Here is a 22,740-nt window from a genome sequence, read left to right as displayed (position 1 = left end):
TGTATTAGCTTTACCTTAACATTGTTTTAAGAATACTTGTTTTGATTTATATGCATGCAATAAAATTTAGCGTTCAAGTTCTGAAGACTTAATTGTAACATTTTCCAAAAGGAGACAAAGCTAGGTAATGCTCTTTAATGTATAGGATAGCAATAAAGACTTTTTTGGTGTACAGATTCCTAGGCATATAATAGGAAAGCAGCATATGATCTATATGTTCAGTTAATCAAATATAATATATATATATATATATATATATATATATATATATATATATATATACACATGCACATTCTCACCTCCCTTACAATTTTACACCATGCAAAATAAAGATTTTAGCCTAATATCCCAGATAGCCTGATACTTTGTATGTGCAACACCATATTTGTCAATTTACACAATAGGATAAAAGGAATAAGTAAAGTTTTTTCATAACAAGTTTGTTTTAGCTTTCCGGATTCTGAAGACTACCCATCCTTAAAAAAGAATTTGCCACCCACACAACCAAGACTGGATTTAATCATATTAAATCTGTTATACGCTGCCATATTCTGGTACAGATCACAAATGAGTTAAAAAATGTTGAAATTGATTCCATGTGTCCATTTAGCTTAGATGAGGCTTGCAGCCCTTGCCAAAATGTGCCCAGTCTGAGTTGCTACCTGTGTGTTCCACCGTGTGTGCATGTGTATATGTATGTGTGGCTGCATAAGTGACATCTGAAACAAGCCTCTGGCTGTGATAATGAGACTGTTATGTCTAAGTGGGGGTGGGAATAATGAATGCTGAGCAATTATATCCCATAGAATTAAATCCTCTCTTTTGTTTTTCACCCTCTTTATCTACTCTTTGCAGAGTGTGGACCATGTCAAACAATATTCAACAGATGGGAATGCAAATAAACTTTAGTCTTCATAGGCAGGCAAATTAGTTAGACACCCACTTGCAAGTTACTTAATTCTTGGTGCACATGATACAGAAAGAGCACATGATAGCTTTACCAATCCCTTTAGACAAGAGCAGGAAGGAAAGAAAAAACTGATCTTTATATCATTGAGGTTGGAGTTCTTGCTAATAAAGAAGCTTTTCCCATGATGCAGTCTGATAAGGATTGGCCTACATGTAGCCTAGCAAGCCACTGCTGATGGGTTCTTGATTAGGTGTCTTATCTCCCCATTCAGCTGCATCTGATGAAGGTTGCTGACAGCGTAATGGCTGGGAAAGCATCGGACAGCTCCATAAAATGGCAACTATGTTACGACATGTCAGCCAGGACGTGGTGGATGGTAAGTTGGCTTGATAACATTTTTTTCTTGCTTCGTAAGTTTTTGTCCACCCTTGAACTCCTCCTTCACTGTTGCAATGCACGTGTTGTAAAGTTCAGTGTCGGTGAAGTGTGAGGCTCAAGTTCAGCTACAATGCCCAGACTATATCAATGAGTTAGATAAGATTTCTCTCCTTTGCTGTGGCTGGATGTTTTGGCTTTCTTTATAAACCCAGACAGGACGATGTGACTTTTTCTTAACAAAAAGAGGAAAAAAATGTTTTCATCGAGTACGCCAAGTTGGATCGTATGCGAGTGGAGCTTTAGAAGCAGTCTCAGGCAGCTATGTCATCACACTGTTGGCTAATTGTTCTTGAGATGATCCTAAAACAGAACAATCTGCTTCTTTAGTCTGTTTTCCTCCTAATAATTATTTAAAGGACTCATTGTGTCACATTGTATGCAGCTTCCTAATCAGTATGTGATTGTCCCTTGCACTTCAGTTTAATTTGACGTCCTCCGTCCTTACAGTGAATACACTAATTGGAGCAATCACTGATTAATATTCCGCCTGGCGTAATTAAATTTACTTAATGAGGCTATGCATATTCCATCCTTTTTCCTTTCATTGTTTGCTAGAGCGTGGCTTTTTTTTTTTGCCCATATAATGCAGCTGTGATAGAGAGGGTGGATCTTCAAAACCACTTTTAATGTTACCGGTGAAGGAAAGCAAGCCACAAAGTTTTCTGAGCTTGGGAACAGTGGGACCAGTAACAAGTGTCTAGAGAAAGAAAAGTATTTTTCTCCTCTCACTTCTGCTACATGGGATTTTTTTTTCCTCTCCTCTTCAGATACTGATTTTCTCCTCAGGAGACAATGGCCTCTTGTATGCAACAACGAAGCTGTGAATGGGGAACTGGACTGACTGACATTCCATTATGAATATTAATTTCATTCTTAGGTTGCTTTCTCTGCCAGTGTTTTTATTCTTTTCATTCTACACTTGATTGCCTTTGCTTGTTTTTTGCTTGGATAATTATTATGCTTACTGCTCTGAGTATCTTTTTACAATTAGTTCAGTTTTCAGACAATAGGCACTTTCATCTTGGCTCAGTGATGTAGGAGACAGTGGACAGTGAGTTGTACTGTCTAAGCAGACAGCAGCTCTCTCATTATGGCTGATATCCTCTCTCAACTCTGCAAGGAATATTTAACAAAATTAATTTTGGTATTATTTTAAGAAAAGGTGGGTGGTTGCAACAACATCCTTCTTGAGCCTCCTGTGTGTGAGATTGATTTTGCTTGCTCAGTTGTATGATTTTCCTGTAGCAATCTTAAATACTCTAGTTTCTGTAGAATATTCTGATAGCTGAAAATTATATTATACTACGACGCTCATATAGATTTAGTTTAAGTTACTGTTTCTGTTCTCAAATGAATAATGAGGATTGACATTGAATCCAGTCTAGGTTCACGTTTGGGGAGATGACGAGAATTTATATTGCCTTAGTCTGCTAGAGTGAAATAGAATTCTGATTTGTCACTAGTATTTGATAATAATCTATGTTAATAAATTGTTCAGAGAGCATTCAAACCACAGTGCTGGGAAAATGGCTTTTATTGTGGGTCAGCATGTGCAGTTTGTTATGATCAGCTAAAAGTTCTGTGAAAGCAATGTGTGCCAAATATGTGTGCGTTATAGTATTGTAACTGTGAGGTCTTTAGAGATGAGTCATGTGCTCAATGTTACAGGCTGTTTACATCTGTTATGCCAACTGTCTAAAAAAAGATGGCTGGGTATGTCTGCTTTTTAGAGGTTTGTGTTTGCGTACAGAAGATATGAAAGTGTGTTTTTGTTTATTATAAATGAGTTAAATACACTCTATACACTATTTTTCTTAACAAATATGCAATTCAAAGTTCCATAAAATTACCATTATATATTGTGTGGTGTGTGTTAGTTTGCAGTTATATATTATACATTAGAACAACTAAATAAAACAAATAATAGATTTTTTGTCTATAATTATTAATAAATGTAAAACACACACACACATACATATATAAAAAAGTTAATAAATAAAGTTATGCCTTTTTACATTTCTAACACTTAATTTTCAAAAACAAATATTGAAATGAGTTTGAAAACATATTACAAATTACAAATTGTGTTCTTGTCAAATTGCCTCAAATTAAAATGCGACTAATATAATGAAATACCGCTAGTAGAATTCTTACAAAAATGTCTCTCATTTCTGTGTTCTCATAGGTTACTTGACCTAATTAACCTACATATGTATATAACATATATCTTTACAACGTACCTATTTGACTTATGGTTACATACATAAATATTATCAGCTACTAGTTTATTTTTTCTAAATTAAATAACAGTTTCAACCTTTATTATGTATAAGATAAGATGTAAAAATATGTAGTAATTAAGGTGGAATAATACTGAATAAAAAGCAAGAACTGTTTTCTACAATGAATTAATAAAGCATTAGGAGCATGATAAAACTTTTTTTTAAACGCTTTTTTGTTTTGTACATTTTAACTTATCTCTTGAAAGATAATTTTAAACTCTTTTTAAAGACAATAGAGTCAAAATAGAACTAACATTTTCAGTGACTTACTAAGATATAGGTTGAAGTGTAAATTCATGCTATCCCACATTACTATATTATTCCATTTTGAGATCTCTTAAATCTGTTATGACAAACTTTTTGAAAAGTTAGTAAATATAGAGCCAATTTACTAATGAAGAAACATTTACCTTAACCCATGTTTTCTTTAACTACCCAATCATGTACAGTGGAATTTACGTGTTTTGCTTTTTTTTCTAGTTTTTCTAAACCCGATTGGCAATTAAAGTTGTACACAGGTTAGGGTGAAAACTAAGCCCCTTGGTCACCAAGTGTTTTTACTGCTACTATTCACTTAGGTCCCTTATAAAAAAAAAAACTCAATCACCAGCAAATATTGTCTAAAGTTATAAATAAATAAATAAATATATATATATATATATATATATATATATATATATATATATATATATATATATATATATATATATATATTTATATATTTATTTATTTGTATTTATTTTTAAATGCTCTGTTAATCTCAGTTTTTTTTTTAAAGGTTAAACATGAGCAAGAAAACATTTACTTTTATGTAAGATCTGTGCATAACTGGATATTATAGTTTGTGTTTCTTTTGTGGCAAAATTCAAAATGATCTATTACTAAATCAGTAAGAATCAGTAGAATGCCCAGTTAGTCCAGTGAAGCTTTGATCAATTTTATATTCAACTTTTTAAACCTTCATATGCCAAGGCCTCTTATACATATCCCCATTTTACAATATAAATGCTGCCTTATGATGGTTTTAATTTCAAATCTTAAAGTCGTGTGAACTTTAAAACTACGCTGCAAAGCTGTAAATACAACAAAAAAATGATAATCAAACTTTAACTTTATATAGTAGGCATTTTGGCAATTCTGGCATTTGTTGGAAGGGCCAGCATAATTTTTTGTAGCTTATATTTTTTTAGTCAGCCTTGTTTTGTCAATAAAATACAATTTATAGTAGCTTATCTTATTTTAACTAATATTTACAACCTTCTGTAGGGTTTTAATGTGCATCTGATTAGTGTCTAATAATGCTACAATAAAATGAGTGTCTTCAACCTGCAGCCTTAAATGACCTTATGACTACTAAGAAGTCTGGGCGTCTGTCTTACTAACACACATGCTGTGACCCACACTGCAGAAGTGCAAAGGAATCTAATTCTTGTGTGCTTTTAGTCTCCATAGCAGTAGCTGATAGGTACGGTATGTGGTTTGAGTTCGCTGCTATCATGGGGTTTACGGCTAATTCTGTGTGTTTGAGGTTCACTGGCCCGGTGAGCTAATGTGGGAATCCACCGATTTCTTTTTAACTGTAATGCACTGCCTGGCCTTTGAATTGAAGTCAGCTGGCTTAAAAGTGTCAATAAGGGGCTTTTTGATACGTCAGCTCCCTCACTATTAAAAGAGGATGTCATGACAGTCATATTGATAATGTGCTTTAGCTGTGATAGGGAAAATAGGAAAATATAGGGAATGTGGCTAATAAAGTGCATAGGCAGAAATTGGTGTGGTGCTTTTTTACACTGGTGTGACTGTTAAAGTTAATGTAAAGCCTCATTCAATGTCTTGCAGAAAAGATATTACTGTGTATCTTCCAGAATTTAGGAGCAAAGGAAGGAAAGGTTTTATCTTTTTTTTCATGCTTTGTTACATTTTAATGCTGCTATTGTTCTGCAGCCTCTTTATAGCCAAGATGGAAAGGATAACTTCCCACAAATGTGTGGCAGTGTTGAATTGCAAGTCTGTTAACCTGCTGCACATTTTCACTAGCAAGTTGTGCACTTGCAGAGCACTTGAAGCACAAGTTCTAAGTGACACGTTTACAATTTGTAGCAAATTTGCGTGGCAGGTCTCTAGAAAGAGCAAAGTTGCAGTGGTGAGTCTGCAGCAAGAACTCTGCAAGTCTACAGCATGAAAATTCAGCCATAGTGACCCCTGTTGTAGGATGACTACATATACAACATACACAACAAAACTGAATAAGAACTTGTAGCAGACTTGCAGAATGTTTGCAAAGAAAGTTGATCTGGAATCATGCAATGCGGACTTGCTACAATTGTGCAAAAAACTTGTGAAGCCTGGCAAGTCTAGCAATAGCTTAGCAAGTCAATTTCAAACTTGCAGCACAATTGCTTGTGTCTGGGAGCTTGTTCCTGTCCACATGCACTACAGTGATAACAGGCTTCATGTATTTTTCCTAATTTTTGATGGTGGGAATTGTTTCACAGGTCTTTTTTTGAAAATGGAAGGTCTGCTCTGTTAAGATCACCCCACTACCAAAGACGAATTACTTGCAAAGGCACTTCAAAAGCAAAGCTGTTGCTAAAAAAAGAATAAAAGTACTTTCCTTGGTCCCAGTTCCAGGAAGTGCGGGTGATATTGCTGTGCCTCACTATTGTGCCTCTCTATTATCTCCTGGGATGAATGGGTACTAGAAATCTTGCAAGACTGTACTTCAGCCCATTGCAGCGGTGTATTTTCAAGGATTTTTGAGCACACAGCTACCCCAGAAGGTAGCAGTGAGGCGTTACCCATGCTTACCAAATGCAACATTTTTTTGAGCAACAGATTTATTTTTTAATCATCTTTTTGGGTGGGTGCGCTTTCAATAGAAGGTCCATTTCAAATGGTGACAACAGTGGAATATGCTAGGGCAATGCGCATCAGCACAGTAGCGTATAGTTTTATTTGGAATAGTACTTGACAGGCTCAAATAAGCACCTTTATATCAGTGTCACTACCTGTTATTTTCATGAAAGCTATCAACAAAATAAACAAATGCATTTCCAAATGATAATATCATGTTAAAGATTATGTAAGATTTTAGTGGCTGGGATGAGTGAACCAGGCAAAATTCACTGGACGTTCAACAAATACAATGGGTAGTACATAAACACTGAACATAACACCAATGACACTGAAATCTATGGGACCGAATCTTGTTTTTTTTTTTCTGGATTTTTTAAGAGGCTAATTTGCAAGCTATTGTTAAATAGGGCATGGATAGCTGTATTACTTTAAAAGTGACATGTTTTTTTACAAACAGCAGCTGGGGATCTGTCATATGGTCAGTGATGTCACTCATTATCCCTGGCCAGCCAGGGATCTCTCAGTTGTGACAGGAGTAGTGGCAGGTCCACAGGATTGGGCTGTGGGTCATCAGGATTAACAGGGAGCTAAATCATTGGATGATGTGATTGATGTTGGAATTACATCTGGGGGAATTGTCTCTTTTTTTTTCTTAGTGCTCAATCACACTTGTGTCAATACACTGTATTTAAGTGACATTTAAACAGTGCTTTTAATGCCTCATAGCCGCCCTAAAATGCCATCCACGAATATTACAATAGGCACCGCAAAGTGTAATATACAAAGGTGTGGTACTATTGTGTTGTGTTAAAAAACTTGTAGCATATCAGGAGGCCTTGCTGTCTATCAACCGCCTCCGTTAATTTTATTGGTAGCGTGCTGTAACTGCACCTTGACCATACCTATAGCATTTATGGTGTGTTAGTGAAGCATTTATAAAATTTTAGCTGGGTACTGGGGAGAAAGATAGTGGAGATTTGTGTATCCCAGAATGCACTGGAAAATAATAGAGAACTAGGACAGAGCAGCTCCAGTCACTTCCTGGCTGTACAGAGCAGCCATGTGGTAACATCATTTGCTTCTGCGTGCAGTCAAAAGCATCAAGCCAGTCAGCAATACTGACAATGCCAGGCAGAAGCAGAAAGATTGAGCATTATTGTCAGTGCCAAGCTTTTTGTGTCAGCAAAGCGTCCATTCCAGCAAGTGTCAGTGCAAGAAAACAAACTTGCCAGAACATGTCGGTACATGGAAATGACAGTGCCAGCAAGTGAGGAAGGCTGATATTAATGTATCAGTACTCAAAGAGGTGGGCAGATTCAATAACTATTAATGAGACAAATATCAGCTATGGAATCCACTCACTCCCAATCAAAAGGCAGTGCAACTTTTGGGGGTACACCAACTCACTGGTAAAGAGTATGGAAATGGTGCTTGAAAATCCTCTATTAGACTATGGAATGCACACAATACTGGCGCCACACCTTCCTCTTTTTCCACTGGGCCATTCTTTCCATTCATTCCATTCATCTTGAGCAGGACCAAGGGAAGTGTCAAAGAGATCAAAGTATGTGAATCCATCTCGCACAGAATTCACAAAACATCCTAACCACATTGAAAAGCAGATGTTTCCTCTACATCACTTCCCTTTAGGCCCTTCCCCTAGAAAAAAACAACACCTTCATGGGTTTTTAACAAGCTTCCCTGATGTCTTTTCAATGCTTCAAAAAACAAAAATGTGTGAAAAACATGTCATAAACACTATGACCGTTTCTTTGTTCTTCATAATCAACATATGTGTGAATGAGCCCTAATAAAGAACTTTTTCATTAGGTGGTTGTTTTTTTGTTTTTTTACTTTCTCCCTTTTTGTTTGTGAATGAGTAACAAGGAGTACTATATATCCATACACATTTACCTGAGGTGGGTACCTTGCAAGGGGAAAGGGTTCGGCATGGTACAGTTCCAGAAGGGTTAGGTGCACATTTGTTATAAGAAAAGGGAAGGTGCGCATTTGTTGCCCCCTACTTTCAAGACAATCATTTTTATTGAAAATTATTTTTCTTACTTTTTTTTTCGTAAGACCACCATTACCACAATTGCAGTTGGAAAGGGGGGCATTAGAATGTGTGGGGTGGCCACTGGGGATGAGCTGAACACCCCCCCAGTTCGGTTCGCAACAGGCAAAAAATTAGTTTGAACACACAAACACCATTAAAGTCTATGGGACACGAACATGAAAAATCAAAAGTGCTAATTGTAAAGGTTTATATGCAAATTATTGCCATAAAAAGTGTTTGGGGACTTGGGGACTCGGGTCCTTCCCCTGGGGACATGTATCAATGCAAAAAAAAGTTTTAAAAACAGCCGTTTTTTCAGGAGCAGTGATTTTAATAATGCTTAAAGTGAAACAATAAAAATGAAATGAAAATGAAATATTCCTTTAAATATCGTGCCTGGGGGTGTCCTTAGTATGCCTGTAAAGTAGCGCTTCTTTCCCATCTTTATAGTGCCACAGCAAAATGACATTTTTAAGGAAAAAATGTTATATAAAACTGCTCGCGGCTGTAATGTATTGTCGGATCCCGGCAATATAGACCTTCAGGGTAAGGATATTAAGGGGAACCCTGCACCCAAATGTTTTAAAAAATGGTGTGGGGGTCCCCCAGGCACTATATACTCTGAACAGCAGTATATATACTATACGGCCTGCCTTATATACTCTGCAGAAAATTGGACAAGGTGTTGGTGGTATAAGAACACTGTAAGCCCTCACAGTTACTCTTGGTGGGCGCAGGAATGGGCCTTGCTGTGAAATATTATATCAAGAATTGTAATTACATGCCTCTGTTAAACAGGGGCAGAAAAATTGGGCCTTGGGTGGTGGTAGTGGTGCCACAACACTGTAACCCCTCACAGATACTCTTGTTGGGAGCAGGAATGGGCCCTGCGTTGAAATATTATATCTAAAATAGCAGAAAAAATGGGCCTTGGCTGGTGGTGGTGCCACAACACTGTAACCCCTTTACAGATACTCTTGTTGGGTGCAGGAATGGGTCCTGCGTTAAAATATTATATCAAAAATGTTAATTACATGCCCCTCTTAAACAGCGGCAGAAATTGGGCCTTGGGTGGTGGTGCCACAACACTGTAATCCCTCACAGATACTTTTGTTGGGCGCAGGAACGGGCCCTGCTGTGAAATATTGGATCAAAAATTGTAATGACATGCCCATGTTAAACAGGGGCAGAAAAAATTGGACCTTGGATGATGGTGGTGCCACAACATTGTAACCCCTCACATATACTCTTGTTTGGCGCAGGAACGGGCCCTGCTGTGAAATATTAGATCAAATATTGTAATTACATGCCCCTGTTCTGCCCCCCCAGGGGCAGAAAAATTGGGCCATGGGTGGTGGTGGTACACCAAAAATATTGTTGGAATCTAGCATCATCAAGATTGAGGAGGAATAGGATAGTCAGCATAGGCAGTCTTCAAGGGATCCCACATCTATTGCAAATTCAATCAGTTACATCAGCATCAGGTGCTTGATAGCTGCTGATCCAAGACTGATTAATTTTTATGCATGTGAGCCTATCAACGGAGTCTGTGGACAGGTGCACTCTTTAAACCATTACAAACCCTCCAGCAACATTGAATGTGTGTTCAGAAAGCACTCTGGATGTAGGACAGGCCAGTAGCTCAATTGCATATTGAGCAAGTTCTGGCCAGTGGTCCATCCCCAAGACCCAGTAACCCAGTGGATTCCCTGTTGGAAAGGTGTCTAAGTCTGCTCTTGCCCCTAGATATTCCTACACCATGTACTGCAGATGCTGGCGATGGTTGCTTGAACCGATCAGCCCTTGGCACTGAGGACTGAAAAATTGTTTAAAGGCATCGGTCAGCCATCCACCTTCTCCACCGATGACTGAACGAAACCTCAGCAACACATTGTCCAGCACCAGTAAATTGTAACTTCCCAGGGTCTGGAAATGTGTTGTACAAACCTTTCTTCAAGGCCTCCTGAAGATGCTTCATCCTCTGCTCCCTCTGTGAAGCCAGGATGAGTTCTGCAACCTTACCCTTGTAACGTGGATCAAGAAGGCTTGAATCCCATGAATCCTAGGGTCCTTTTGCAGGCTTTGCAGAATCAGGGAGGCCATGCAGCGTAAGCTTGCAGAGGCATTCGATTCTGTGTCCTCTGGGTCACTAAGGATCACATGATCCGTAACTATCTCCTTTTAGCCACGTACAACTTGGGTTTCTGGGGACTGAAAATCATCCCTTGAAGACTGCTGCTGAGTGTTATCCTCTACATCCATGCTGACACAATCCTCCTCCTCCTCTTCTTCCTGTGTGTTTGGCGGGCCCGCAGGAATACTATCAGGGTAAAGGGGTCCTTGAGAGGTAAGAAAGTCTTCCTCTTCCTCCCGCTGTTCTGCCTCAAGTGCCCTGTCCATGATTCCACGAAGCGTGTGCTTCAACAGGAAGACTAAATGGACAGTGTCGCTGATGCATACATTGTCACTGCTCATCATCCTTGTTGCCTGCTCAAATGGTGACAGGATAGTGCATGCATCCTTGATCAGTAGCCACTGGTGTGACAAAAATAAGTCAAGCTCCCCTGACCCTGTCCTGGTGCCATACTTGGACAGGTACTCATTAATGGCCCTCTTCTGTGTGTGCAACTGCTGAAGCACTGCCAACGTTGAGTTCCACCTGGTGGGCATGTCACAAATGAGGTGGTTGGTGGGCACGTTGCATTCCCTTTGAATGTCAACCAGCCGAGCACTGGCATTATATGACTGGCATAAATGACCACAGACTTTTCTGGCCTGCCTCAGGAAATCCTGTAAGCCTGGGTACCGGCTCAAAAACCACTGTACCACCAAATTCAAGACGTGTGCCAAACATGGAACATGTGTCAAGTGTCCCTGTCAGAGGGAGAGGGAGAAAAGGTTGGTGCCATTATCACCTACAACCATTCCTGGCTGAAACTGGCATGGCGTCAACCACCTCTGAGCCTCTCCCTGCAGAGCTGACAGAATCTCTGCCCCAGTGTGGCTCCTGTCCCCTAGGCAGACCAAGAAGGGGAAGAGGGGGTGGAGGAGAGAACTGTGGCAGAATCATCACTAGCATTTTGGAGGCGTGGTGACGGAACAAGCTCTAACAACACTGAACCCTGTCCAGCATCCTTCCCAGCTGGCAGCAGTTACCCAGTGCACCATGAAGGAAAGGTAACATCCCTGCCCATGCCTGTTGGACCATGAGTCAGCAGTAATATGCACCTTACTGCTGGCCACCCTGTCTAACGAGGCCAAAACATTGCGTTCCACATGCCGGTAGAAAATAAATGGTGTTTTGGAACCTGCCACTGAGGTACAGCACATTCCACAAATTCACAAAAGGGGGCACAGTCTACCAGCTGAAAAGGCAACAGTTGCAGTGCTAGCAATTTGACCAAGCTAGCATTTAGTCACTGAGCATGTGGATGACTGGGACCAAATTTCTTTTTATGGTTCAGCAATTGGGGTAAGTAAATTTGCCTGCTAAAATCAGATGGTCGTGTACTGCTAGCAGATTGGCTGCAAGTACTTGGCACACCTATTGCTATACCTTCATTCCTCTCAGTGCAGGTTTATGAGAGGACTGGAGGTATCATAGGGTTGGAAATCCCAGATGTGGAGCAAGGAGAAACCCGCCTTTTTCTTTGATGTGGGTCTTTCAAGTGCTGTTGCCAACGAACTGCAAGGCAGATCGTCATCTGTCTGGTCAAGCATGTGGTGCCCAAACGGCTGCTGTTCTGGCCACGCTTGATACGCTTCAGACATAGGTTGTAAACAGCAATGGTGCAATCTGATGCACACGTGTCTAAAAAGGCCCACACCAAGGAACTTTTAAAAGTCAGCCAGGAGTCAGCAGCACCCTGCACCTGCGGAGCTCTGCACTGTGATGCAATAGGGTGGCTGCCTTTCAGCTGCTCCCTAGAGGACATCCTACCTCGTTGGAGTTGCGCCTCCTCCTCTCTTCTCTCAGGCACCCAAGTACAGTCAGTGACCTCATCATCCCCTCCCTCCTCGTCACTGGAGAAAATTTGGCAGTATGCTGCAGCTGGGGGAACATGACTGCCAGTCTCTTGTCCTTCTGTCCCCAGTTGGAAGGCAAATTACTCTGGGCCTGGGTAACATAAGATGAGGAGGATGAGAACGGTTTTGTTATCCACTCCACCAACTCTTCTTCATGTTCAGGGTCAATAACACGGCAAGCAGCAGAAAAAAAAGACAGCGTGCCCTATGTCCACGACCAGCACTGTTGACTGTAGACACAGAGGCTGCTTGCCCTCTTTTAATGGCCTGTGAGTGTCTGCCTCTCCTTGGTGGCCTTCCGGACATGATGTATATTTTGTTTGGCAGTACCACACTACACTGTATTAGATACTGTGTACACCACCAGAAGTGTAGAAGAAACTGTACACACTGTATTAGATACTGTGTACACCGCCTGCACTGTATTAGCAACTGTACCATGGCTGCACTGTTTTGTGTACTGTGTACACCACCAGAAGTGTAGTAGGAACTGCACACACTGTATTAGATACTGTGTACACCGCTTGCACTGTATTAGCAACTGTACTATGGTTGCTCTGTATTGTGTACTGTGTACACCACCAGAAGTGTAGTAGAAACTGTGTATACCGCCTTCACTGTATTAGAAACTGTACAACAGCTGCACTGTATTTTATACTGTGTACACCACTAGAAGTGTAGTAGAAACAGTACACCACAGAATGCACTGTAGATATAGGCTACACTGGATGCAGAGTATATATATATATATATATATATATATATATATATATATATATATACATACACAAGACTGTATATACCGTATTTATCTGCGTATAACATGCACATTCATTTTAACAGGGAAGTTTCAGGAAAAAACTAAAATTGTAAATAAGCAAAATAAGGGTCAGTGCCCATCTGCAGCCTCACAATTGTCATCAATGCAGCCTGATCAATGCCCATCTGCAGCCTCACAAGTGCCATCAATGCAGCAGCCTCACTATTGGCATCAATGCAGCAGCCTCACCATTGCCATCAATGCAGTGGCCTCAGCATTGCCTTCAATGCAGCAGCCTCACCATTGCCATCAATGCAGCCTGATTGATGCCCATCTGCCGCCTAGAGGGGAGGGGAGCGCGACGAGCGCTGACAGATTACATACAGTGAGAATTTCCTATGATAGACAGAACAGTGGTCCGATGGCGGCGCAGGAGATGGACTTCCTATTACAGAGACCGCCAAGCAAACAGGAGATTCTCACTGTATATATTCTGACAACGCTCATCCTGCTCTGAGCTCTGATCTCTGCGCTGTGATGCAATAGGGTGGCTGCCTTTAAGCTGCCCCCTAGAGGACATCCTGCCTCGTTGGATTTGTGCCTCCTCCTCTCTTCTCTCAGGCCTCACAAGTGCCATCAATGCAGCCTCATCAGTCCACATCAATGCAGCCTCACAAATGCCATCAATGTAGCAGCCTCAGTATTGGCATCAATACAGCAGCCTCACCATTGCCATCAATACAGCTGCCTCACCATTGCCATCAATGCAGCAGCCTCACAGTTGCCTTCAATGCAGCAGCCTCACCATTGCCATTAGTGCAGCCTGATCGATGCCCATCTGCAGCCTAAAGGGGACAGGGAGGTGGGTGGGACGAGTGCCGACAGATTACATATCGTGAGTCCTATTACAGAGACCGCCAAGTAAACAGGAGATTCTCACTGTATGTAATCTGACAACGCTCACCCCGCCTCCTTCCCTGTCCCCTCCAAGGCAGCTAAAATTTCATTATTGGCGCATAACACACACACGCTATTTGCACACGATTTTTAGGGTGAAAAGGTGCGTGTTATATGCCAATAAATGTAGTATATATTAATACACTGCCTGAAGTGTATTAGAAACAGTACACCATAGAATGCACTGTAGATATAGGCTACACTGGATGCAGAGTATATACAGTATATCACAAAAGTGAGTACATCCCTCACATTTTTGTAAATATTTTATTATATCTTTTCATGTGATAACACTAAAGAAATTACACTTTGCTACAATGTAAAGTAGTGAGTGCACAGTTTGTATAACAGTGTAAATTTGCAGTCCCTTCAAAGTGAAAATTGGGCCCAAAGTGTCAATATTTTGTGTGGCCATCATTATTTTCCAGCACTGCCTTAACCGTCTTGGGCATGTAGTTCACCAGAGCTTCACAGGTTGCCACTGGAGTCCTCTTCCACTCCTCCATTATGACATCACAGAGCTGGTGGATGTTAGAGACTTTGTACCCCTCCACCTTCCGTTTGAGGATGCCCCACAGATGCTCAATAGGGTTTAGGTCTTGAGACATGCTTGGCCAGTCCATCACCTTTACCCATAACTTCTTTAGCAAGGCAGTGGTCATCTTGGAGGTGTGTGTTGAAATAGTGCCCTGCAGCCCAGTCTCTGAAGGAAGGGGATCATGCTCTGCTTCAGTATGTCACAGTACATGTTGGCATTCATGGTTCTCTCAATGAACTGTAGCTCCCCAGTGTCGGCAGCAATCATGCAGCACACCATGACACTCCCATCACCATGCTTGACTGTATGCAAGACACACTTGTCTTTGTACCCCTCACTTGGTTGCCTCAGCACACACTTGACACCATCTGAACCCAATAAGTTTATCTTGGTCTCATCAGACCACAGAAAATGGTTCCAGAAATCAATGTCCTTAGCCTGCTTGTCTTCAACAAACTGTTTGCGGGCTTTCTTATGCATCATTTTTAGAAGAAGCATCCCTCTGGGACAACAGCCATGCAGACCAATTTGATGCAGTGTGCGGTGTATGGTCTGAGCACTGACAGGCTGACACCCCGCCCCTTCAACCTCTGCAGCAATGCTGGCAGCACTCATACGTCTATTTGCCAAAGACAACCTCTGGATATGACGCTGAGCCCGTGCACTCAACTTCTTTGGCCAACCATGGTGAGGACTGTTCTGAGTGAAACCTGTCCTGTTAAACTGCTGTATGGTTTTGGCCACCATGATGCAGCTCAGTTTCAGGGTCTTGGTAATGTTATAGCCTTGGCCATCTTTATGAAGAGCAACCATTTTTTATTTCAGATCCTCAGAGAGTTATTTGTCATGAGGTGCCATGTTGAACGCACAGTGTATGACGCTGTAAGAGTATGAGAGTGCCCAGTTTCACATGCCTTGTTTTGATGTTAGCTTGAACTCCTCTCCCCGCATTGGGAATCGAGCAGGGACAAATTCCCTCATCCTTAGTATGTGATGCTTTCCTAATTCTCAATGTGCAACTGCAAAATAGGTTCTGTAGGAAAAATGTCACCCTTGTCATCAGTGGCGGCTGGTGCTCAAAATTTTTTGGGGGGTGCAAACAAACTGAAAAATTCTGAAAACAACTGAAACAAAAACATCAAATGCAGCCACTGTGCCATCAATTACAGCCACTGTGCCCATCAAATGCACCCACTGTGCCCATTATATGCAGCCACTGTGACAATCATTTGCAGCCATTGAGACCATCAAATGCAGCCACTGTGCCTCATCAAATGCAGCCACCGTGCCCATCAAATGCAACCATTGTGTCTATGAAATGCAGCCACTGTGCCCATCATTTGCAGCCTCTGTGCCCATGAAATGCAGCCACGGGTAGCGTGGGTCAGGTGATGGCTCCTGTGTCCTCCGTGCGTCTCTTCTCCACGTCTGCTAGCTGGCCAATGGGATCACCTGTGCCTTCAGCCAATCAGGTGTGCGGTATTAGACCCGCACCTCCTGATTGTCTGAAAGGCGGTTCAGTGTTAGAAAAGCAAATATTAATTTGCTTTTCTAACGCGCCTGGGTGGACTGTGAGCGCAATGCTCTGCGCTCCAAGTCCACCTTTTTCAAAGCCTATTAGGGGCTCTAATCTGGTGCTTCAAAAAAAACACACCCACCGCTGGAATTCAGGCAAAAGGGGCTGGACACCTGCATAGGGAGTGATGCCGGCGGGCATGGATAGATTCATACAATGCAATGCAATGCATGAATCTATCCATTTGTCATCCATTTGTCATATAGGGGATGGCATGACAGAGGGGGTGGCACCCATGCGCCCTTAATGGATGGGCCGCCCTTGTTTGTCATAACATTTTGCAATACCGCTATTTGGTTTTAAAAAAATGTAACAATATAATATTTAAATATGAACTCTATTAGGGTTGTAAACTTTATAATCTGAATTCTATACAGTTATGGTTTCATCATCCACAATATATTTTTATTGTTTTTGTATTGACATTTCAAACCAATGTGAGGTTTCCTACTGACTAACACATGCAACTATTACTGACATTCAGGGAAAATGATTGCCTCAATGGCTTCCCAGGTCAGAAATTCACTTTACAAATTACACATTGTACACTTCCTATGAACCTAAAGCTAAAAAAACAAAACAAAAAAACCCTCAATTTTTAGTCACATCACTTACCTGTAATCGTGGATGTCTCGCGAACCTGTACCCTGGATAAATATTCAATGCAGGGAGTTCACTCCTTGAACTGCATAAGATTCATTCAGTATAACATACCCTCCTTGCATTTGTCTTTACTACATTAACCATATTGATTGTGTAATTACATCTGTACAACCACAAGTTGCAGTATACATACATACAGTATTTTTGCATCTCATGTGTTTTATGAATTTTCCATATATATTACATGCCTCAAACTCAAACTGAGGAAATGAAGCTTCTGTCAATGAAACATGTCAATGGCTCGTTGAGTCTCTCACAATTGTTGCTGTGTGTTGTACTAGTCTAATATAGCTAATATGATGAATGCTTGATGAAAAAAAAAATGTTGGTTGTCCTGAAAAGTTTGGAACCTGTAGAGTCCAGTAGACTGTGTCTCGGTAAATTTTAGTTCCCAAAAGATAAAGAAGGCAGATTAAATTGCATGAAATAAAAGGTTACACTCCTATGACATCACTTCCTTCAAATTTTTATTGAAACAAGCAATGCACAATCCCTGCACAAGATACTCTAATGCATTTCATTAATCCATGCTTAATCAATAAACATTTTTGAAGGTAGTGACATCACTGGAGTGTAAATGTGTTTTCAATGTTGCGTATGTAAGGAGCAGCAGCGGCCTGCATCAGCCATCACCCTGCACGCTCACAATGGGAGGCAGTGTGTAGCTTGAGAGTAGTGAGACTTCAGAGTTATGAAGGCAGATTACATTGTTTGAGATTTCAGTTCAGTTCACATGAAACTATAAAGACACAATTTTTTGGAAAATTATATTTATTGTATATATATATATAAAACAATCCACCTTTTTTTTGACTGAGATGATGTGCACTGCCGAGAAACTTTTACTCACCTCAGCTGCTCTGCCTTGCATCTGGCTGTTCCTCCATAACTTCTTTTTAAATGGCTTAACAGAATGTTCCTATACTATTTTTTTGCAACTTTTACATGGTATTTCTGCAGCAATTTTTCATGATTATTAAAAAAAAAAAAAAAAAAAACACTAAAGATACCCTGATTTTTTTTGTAGAATGTGAAAGATGCTGTTACGCATAAATAGATACCTAACATGTCATGCTTTAAAATTTCGCACACTCGTGGGATGGCACCAAACTTCAGTACTTAAAAATGGTAGGTTACGCCCCTTTCCGAAAGTCCCCCGCTGCCTGCTGGGAAACACACAGATCCCAGAGGCAGCGGGTCCATCCTTATTGCGCAGCGCGACTCGCACATGCGCAGTAGGGAACCGGGAAATGAAGCCGAAAGGCTCCACTTCCTGATTCCCATACCCAAGATGGCAGTGGCAGCACCTGAGAGACGATCGAGACATCGACTTCGGGTGCCGACATCGCGGGCGCGCTGGACAGGTAAGTGTCACTATTTTAAAAGTCAGCAGCTGCAGTATTTGTAGCTGCTGGCTTTTAAAAAAAAAAAAGAACACGGACTCCCGGCGGACTCCCGCTTTAATGTTTTAGTGTACTTCACTGCACTTGAACATGTGAGTATCCTATTGTGGTATTTTTATTAAATGTATACATTTATGGAATTGAGCAATATTTGTCATTTTATATATTTATAAATCTGAGTAATGGTGACAGAAGTAGAAGGCGAGAATAACATGTACAGTGCCTTGAAAAAGTATTCACATCTCTTGAAATTTCCCACATTTTGTCATGTTACAACCAAAAACATAAATTTATTTTATTGGGATTTTATGTGATAGACCAACACAAAGTGGCATATAATTGTGAAGTAAAAGGAAAATGATAAATGATTTTCAAAAATGTTTAAAAATAAATATGTGAAAAGTGTGGTGTGCATTTGTATTCAGTCAATGCTTTTGGGGATGTCTCTACCAGCTTTGCACATCTAGAGTGTGACATTTTTGCCCATTCTTCTTTGCAAAATAGCTCTAGCTCTGTCAGATTGGATAGATTCTAACATATGAATTTGCTTTGATCTAAACCATTCCATTGTAGCTATGACTGTATGTTTAGGGTCGTTGTCCTGCTGGACAGTCTTTTGCAGACTCTAATGCCGCGTACACACGACCGGACTTTTTGACAGCAAAGGTTTGACGGAACGAGTCCGTTGGACAATTCGATCGTGTGTGGGCTCCATCGCACCTTTGCTTGCCAAAAATCCGGCAGACTTTAGAAATAGAACATGTTTTAAATTTTTCCACCGGAACTCCGCCAGACCGAGAAATCCGTTCTTGTGTATGCTCGTCTGACGGACAAAAACCGACGCTAGGGCAGCTATTGGCTACAGGCTATGAACTTCCTTATTCTAGTCTGGTCGTACGTCATCACGTTCGAATCCGTCGGACTTTGGTGTGATTGTGTGTGGCCAAGTCCGTTCATTCGTAAAGTCCGTCGGGAACTCCGCCGAAAGTCAGTCGGAAAGACCGCCGGACCTAGTTCCTCGAAAAGTCTGGTCGTGTGTACGCGGCATAACAGGTTTTCTTCAAAAGATTTCCATGTATTTGGCTCCATCCATCTTCCCATCAATTCTGACCAGATTCCCTGTCCCTGCTGAAGAAAAGCATCCCTACAACATGATGCTGCCACAACCATGTTTCACAGTGGGGATGGTGTGTGCATTGTTAGTTTTCTGCCACACATAGCGTTTTGCTTTTAGGCCAAAAAGTTTAATTTTGGTCTTATCTGACCAGAGCACCTTCTACCACATGTTTGCTGTGTCCCCCACATGGCTTCTTGCAAACTGCAAACTGCAAACAGAACTTCTTATGGCTTTCTTTCAACAATGGCTTTCTTCTTGCCACTCTTCCATAAAGGCCAGATTTGTGGAGTGCACGACTAATAGTTGTCCTGTGGACAGATTCTCCCACTTGAGCTGTGGACCTCTGCAGCTCCTCCAAAGTTATCATGGGCTTTTTGGCTGCTTCTGTGATTAATGCTCTCCTTGCCTGGACTGTCAGTTTAGGTGGACAGCCTTGTCTTGGTAGGTTTGCAGTTGTACCATACTCTTTCCATTTTCGGATGATGGACTTAACAGTGCTCTGTGAGATGTTCAAAGCTTGGGATACTTTTTTTTAAACCATGCCTGCTTTAAACTTCTCCACAACTTTGTCCCTGACCTGTCTGGTGTGTTCATTGGCCTTCATGATGCTGTTTGTTCATTAACCACTTCCCGAGCAGCCGCCGCAGTTTTACTGCAGCAGGTTGGCTTCCCTGCGCAAAATAATGTTACTGTACGTGATCTCTCGGGGTCCGGATAGCAGGCGCGCGCCCGCTGCACAGCGCGGGTGCCAATGCTCGTGGCTGATAGTCGTGATGATCGCCGGCCACGATCAATCGTGACCAGGAGACACAGAACAGGGATGAGTGTGTGTAAACACATGTTTATGTCAAAAATTCTGACTGACCTAGAAATGGAACATGTTCTAAATATTTCCGACGGAACCAATTCCTATTGGGAAAATCGCTCGTCTGTATGCTGTTCCGATGGACCAAAAATGACGCATGCTCTGAAGAAAGTACAAGACGGAAGATATTGACTACTGGCTATTGAACTACCTTTTTCTAGTCTCGTCGTACGTGTTGTACGTCACCGCGCTCTTGGCGGTTGGACTTTGGTGTGACCGTGTGTATGCAAGACAGCTTGAGCAGAATTTCGGCGGAGAAACTTTCAGAGTTTAATCCGGCGGAAAAAATGCTTATGTGTACACAGCATTAGATGTCATTCCTGCTCAGTGCCCCCAGGACAGAATGTGAGGGGATAGCTTCCCAACAGGACAGAGAAAGCAAAAAAAATCCTGATATGTGTTTTAACCCTTCCATAAACTATCCAGCTGAAAAAAATTAACTGGGGAAATTGAAGGGGCAACAAGGCAGCATGGGAAGCCTACTTTCCATGACCCCTGTATCAATATCAATGGTAAATGGACATCCAATAGTATTACAATTTCCAGCTTAGGATGTAAAAGATCATTTATGACTTTGAATGCCCAACATAAGACTGGAAGAAAAAAAAAGAACTTTACAGTGCTCCCCTTTCCCTACATTACAAGGGTTAAATGCTTGTTAAGTCTAGGTGGGATAAAAGTGCTGCATTATTTACCTTACCACTGCTCTGGCCACTGACCTATTCTCCCTCTGGCTCTCTGGGATGTGGGTGGTCCTTGTAAAGGAGCCTTTGTGGGAACGGCTGCACCACTGGAGCCAGAAATAAGGTAAGATGCCTACCGCTAGGCAAAAAATAACATTTAACCCTTATAGTGTGTGCATGGGGGTGGGGGGGGGGGTGTATTGCAAGGACTTTAAACAATTAAAAAAAGATTTTGGAAATATATTAATACATTTTTTTAAAAGCTTTCCAAATACCTTTTTGTCCTATTTTACAAGTGTTCATGTGACCACTATTCAGCATTGCATCCACAGACTTTAAGGAGTTGGGGTGGAGACAGCTTCTGACATGACATATTGAAGCCTTTAAAAATATGAACAAGATAAGAGCGCTACCATATACTATACTAATACATCACCAAATAAATCATAAAAAATATCAAATATAAAATGACAATATATAAAGTCCATATATTCCAGTGAACAAATAAATATATAAAGTTAATGTAAATTCAAGGAGGGTTTTCCAGTGCAACTTCAACCTAACTGCAAGTGCAGTATAAAGTGCCAAGTGCCAAAACAAACATCAGTGCAAAATTCGCACTCCCCTCTGTGTGCCCTCTCACTCACCAGAGATCCTGGACTCCCATAACAGAAATCAGATGTGCGTTGAGAGGGTGGCTGGGCTTAGTAGTCCCAGAGGCTGGGTCACTGCGGCTTGCGTTGTCCTCACTGAGCCATCAGAAATCCTGGAATCCCGTTGGGAAGTGTGCAAATATTATGAGGACTGCTGGGCTCTGTGGTATCTCCAGCTACAAAAGTTGTTGTCCTCAGCGAACCTACAGGGATGGGTACAAATGGCAAAAGAAGCTATATAGCGTACTTCTGTGTGTCTACCGTGTAATCAAAAATTCCAGGTCATTCACTCATATTAAAATGTTAAAAACAATGTAAAACCGGAAGTGGCCAAATGGCCTGGGTCTCACCGGCTGGAAATTACGTCACCACCTGTGGTCCCCTGACCGGTTTCGTCCCGCCCACGGGTCGTTTTCAAAGGATAATTTTGAAACCTTTATTTCGCCTCTTGGATACGCACGCTCCTATTGCAGGTGGGACTGTGTATGCCTATTAAGCCCCATACACACTATCAGTTTTTCTGCTGAGTTTTTCCTTCAGGTTTACCAAAACCATGTAGTGCAAGGGCCTGCCTGATTGCATACAAATTGAAACTCCTAAGGTTTGACCTCATATTATATGGTTTTGGTAAATCTGAAGGAAAAACTCAGCAGGGCTTTAGTGTAATTAGCGCTGACACGAAAAAAGAGGAAGCAGGCAAACATAAAGGAGACTGGCAGGATCACCAGGTATTTGAACTTTTTGGCATGCACATAATATAAAAAAGGATAAATAATAAAAGTTACCTTTGAGTAAAGGAAAATTATTGGAGTAACGTTTTGTTTTAGGTTTACAAGTATGACCTGATCAGCGTCAAATGATAAACTTATATAAAAACAATTTGTTCATCAGTGGTCTCTTTAAAAAAAAAAAAATGAGCAGAAAAGTTTTATTGATTTTCCCAGTCTTGATTAAATT

General features: G+C 41.1%; 1 protein-coding gene across 2 annotated transcripts in view; it reads left to right on the top strand.

Moving 5' to 3' along the window:
• The first annotated feature begins 1,133 nt into the window (after positions 1-1,133).
• NFIB (nuclear factor I B) overlaps positions 1,134-22,740 on the top strand; it is a 611,459-nt gene continuing 589,852 nt past the window's right edge. The window contains exon 1 of one of the 2 annotated variants that reach the window (XM_077475108.1): positions 1,134-1,286. In XM_077475108.1, coding sequence (XP_077331234.1) covers positions 1,191-1,286 — 96 coding nt within the window. In that variant the 5' untranslated portion in view covers positions 1,134-1,190. The remainder of the gene's footprint in view (positions 1,287-22,740) is intronic. The other variant, XM_077475113.1, reaches the window with a different exon arrangement.

The sequence above is a fragment of the Lithobates pipiens genome, unplaced genomic scaffold (genome assembly GCF_037356315.1).
Source record: "Lithobates pipiens isolate NorthernLeopardFrog02 unplaced genomic scaffold, aLitPip1_a1.2 Scaffold_13, whole genome shotgun sequence".
NCBI classification, from domain to species: Eukaryota; Metazoa; Chordata; class Amphibia; order Anura; family Ranidae; genus Lithobates; species Lithobates pipiens.
The sequence above is the reverse complement of the archived record's forward strand: the minus strand, read 5'-3'. Positions and strand labels throughout refer to the sequence as shown.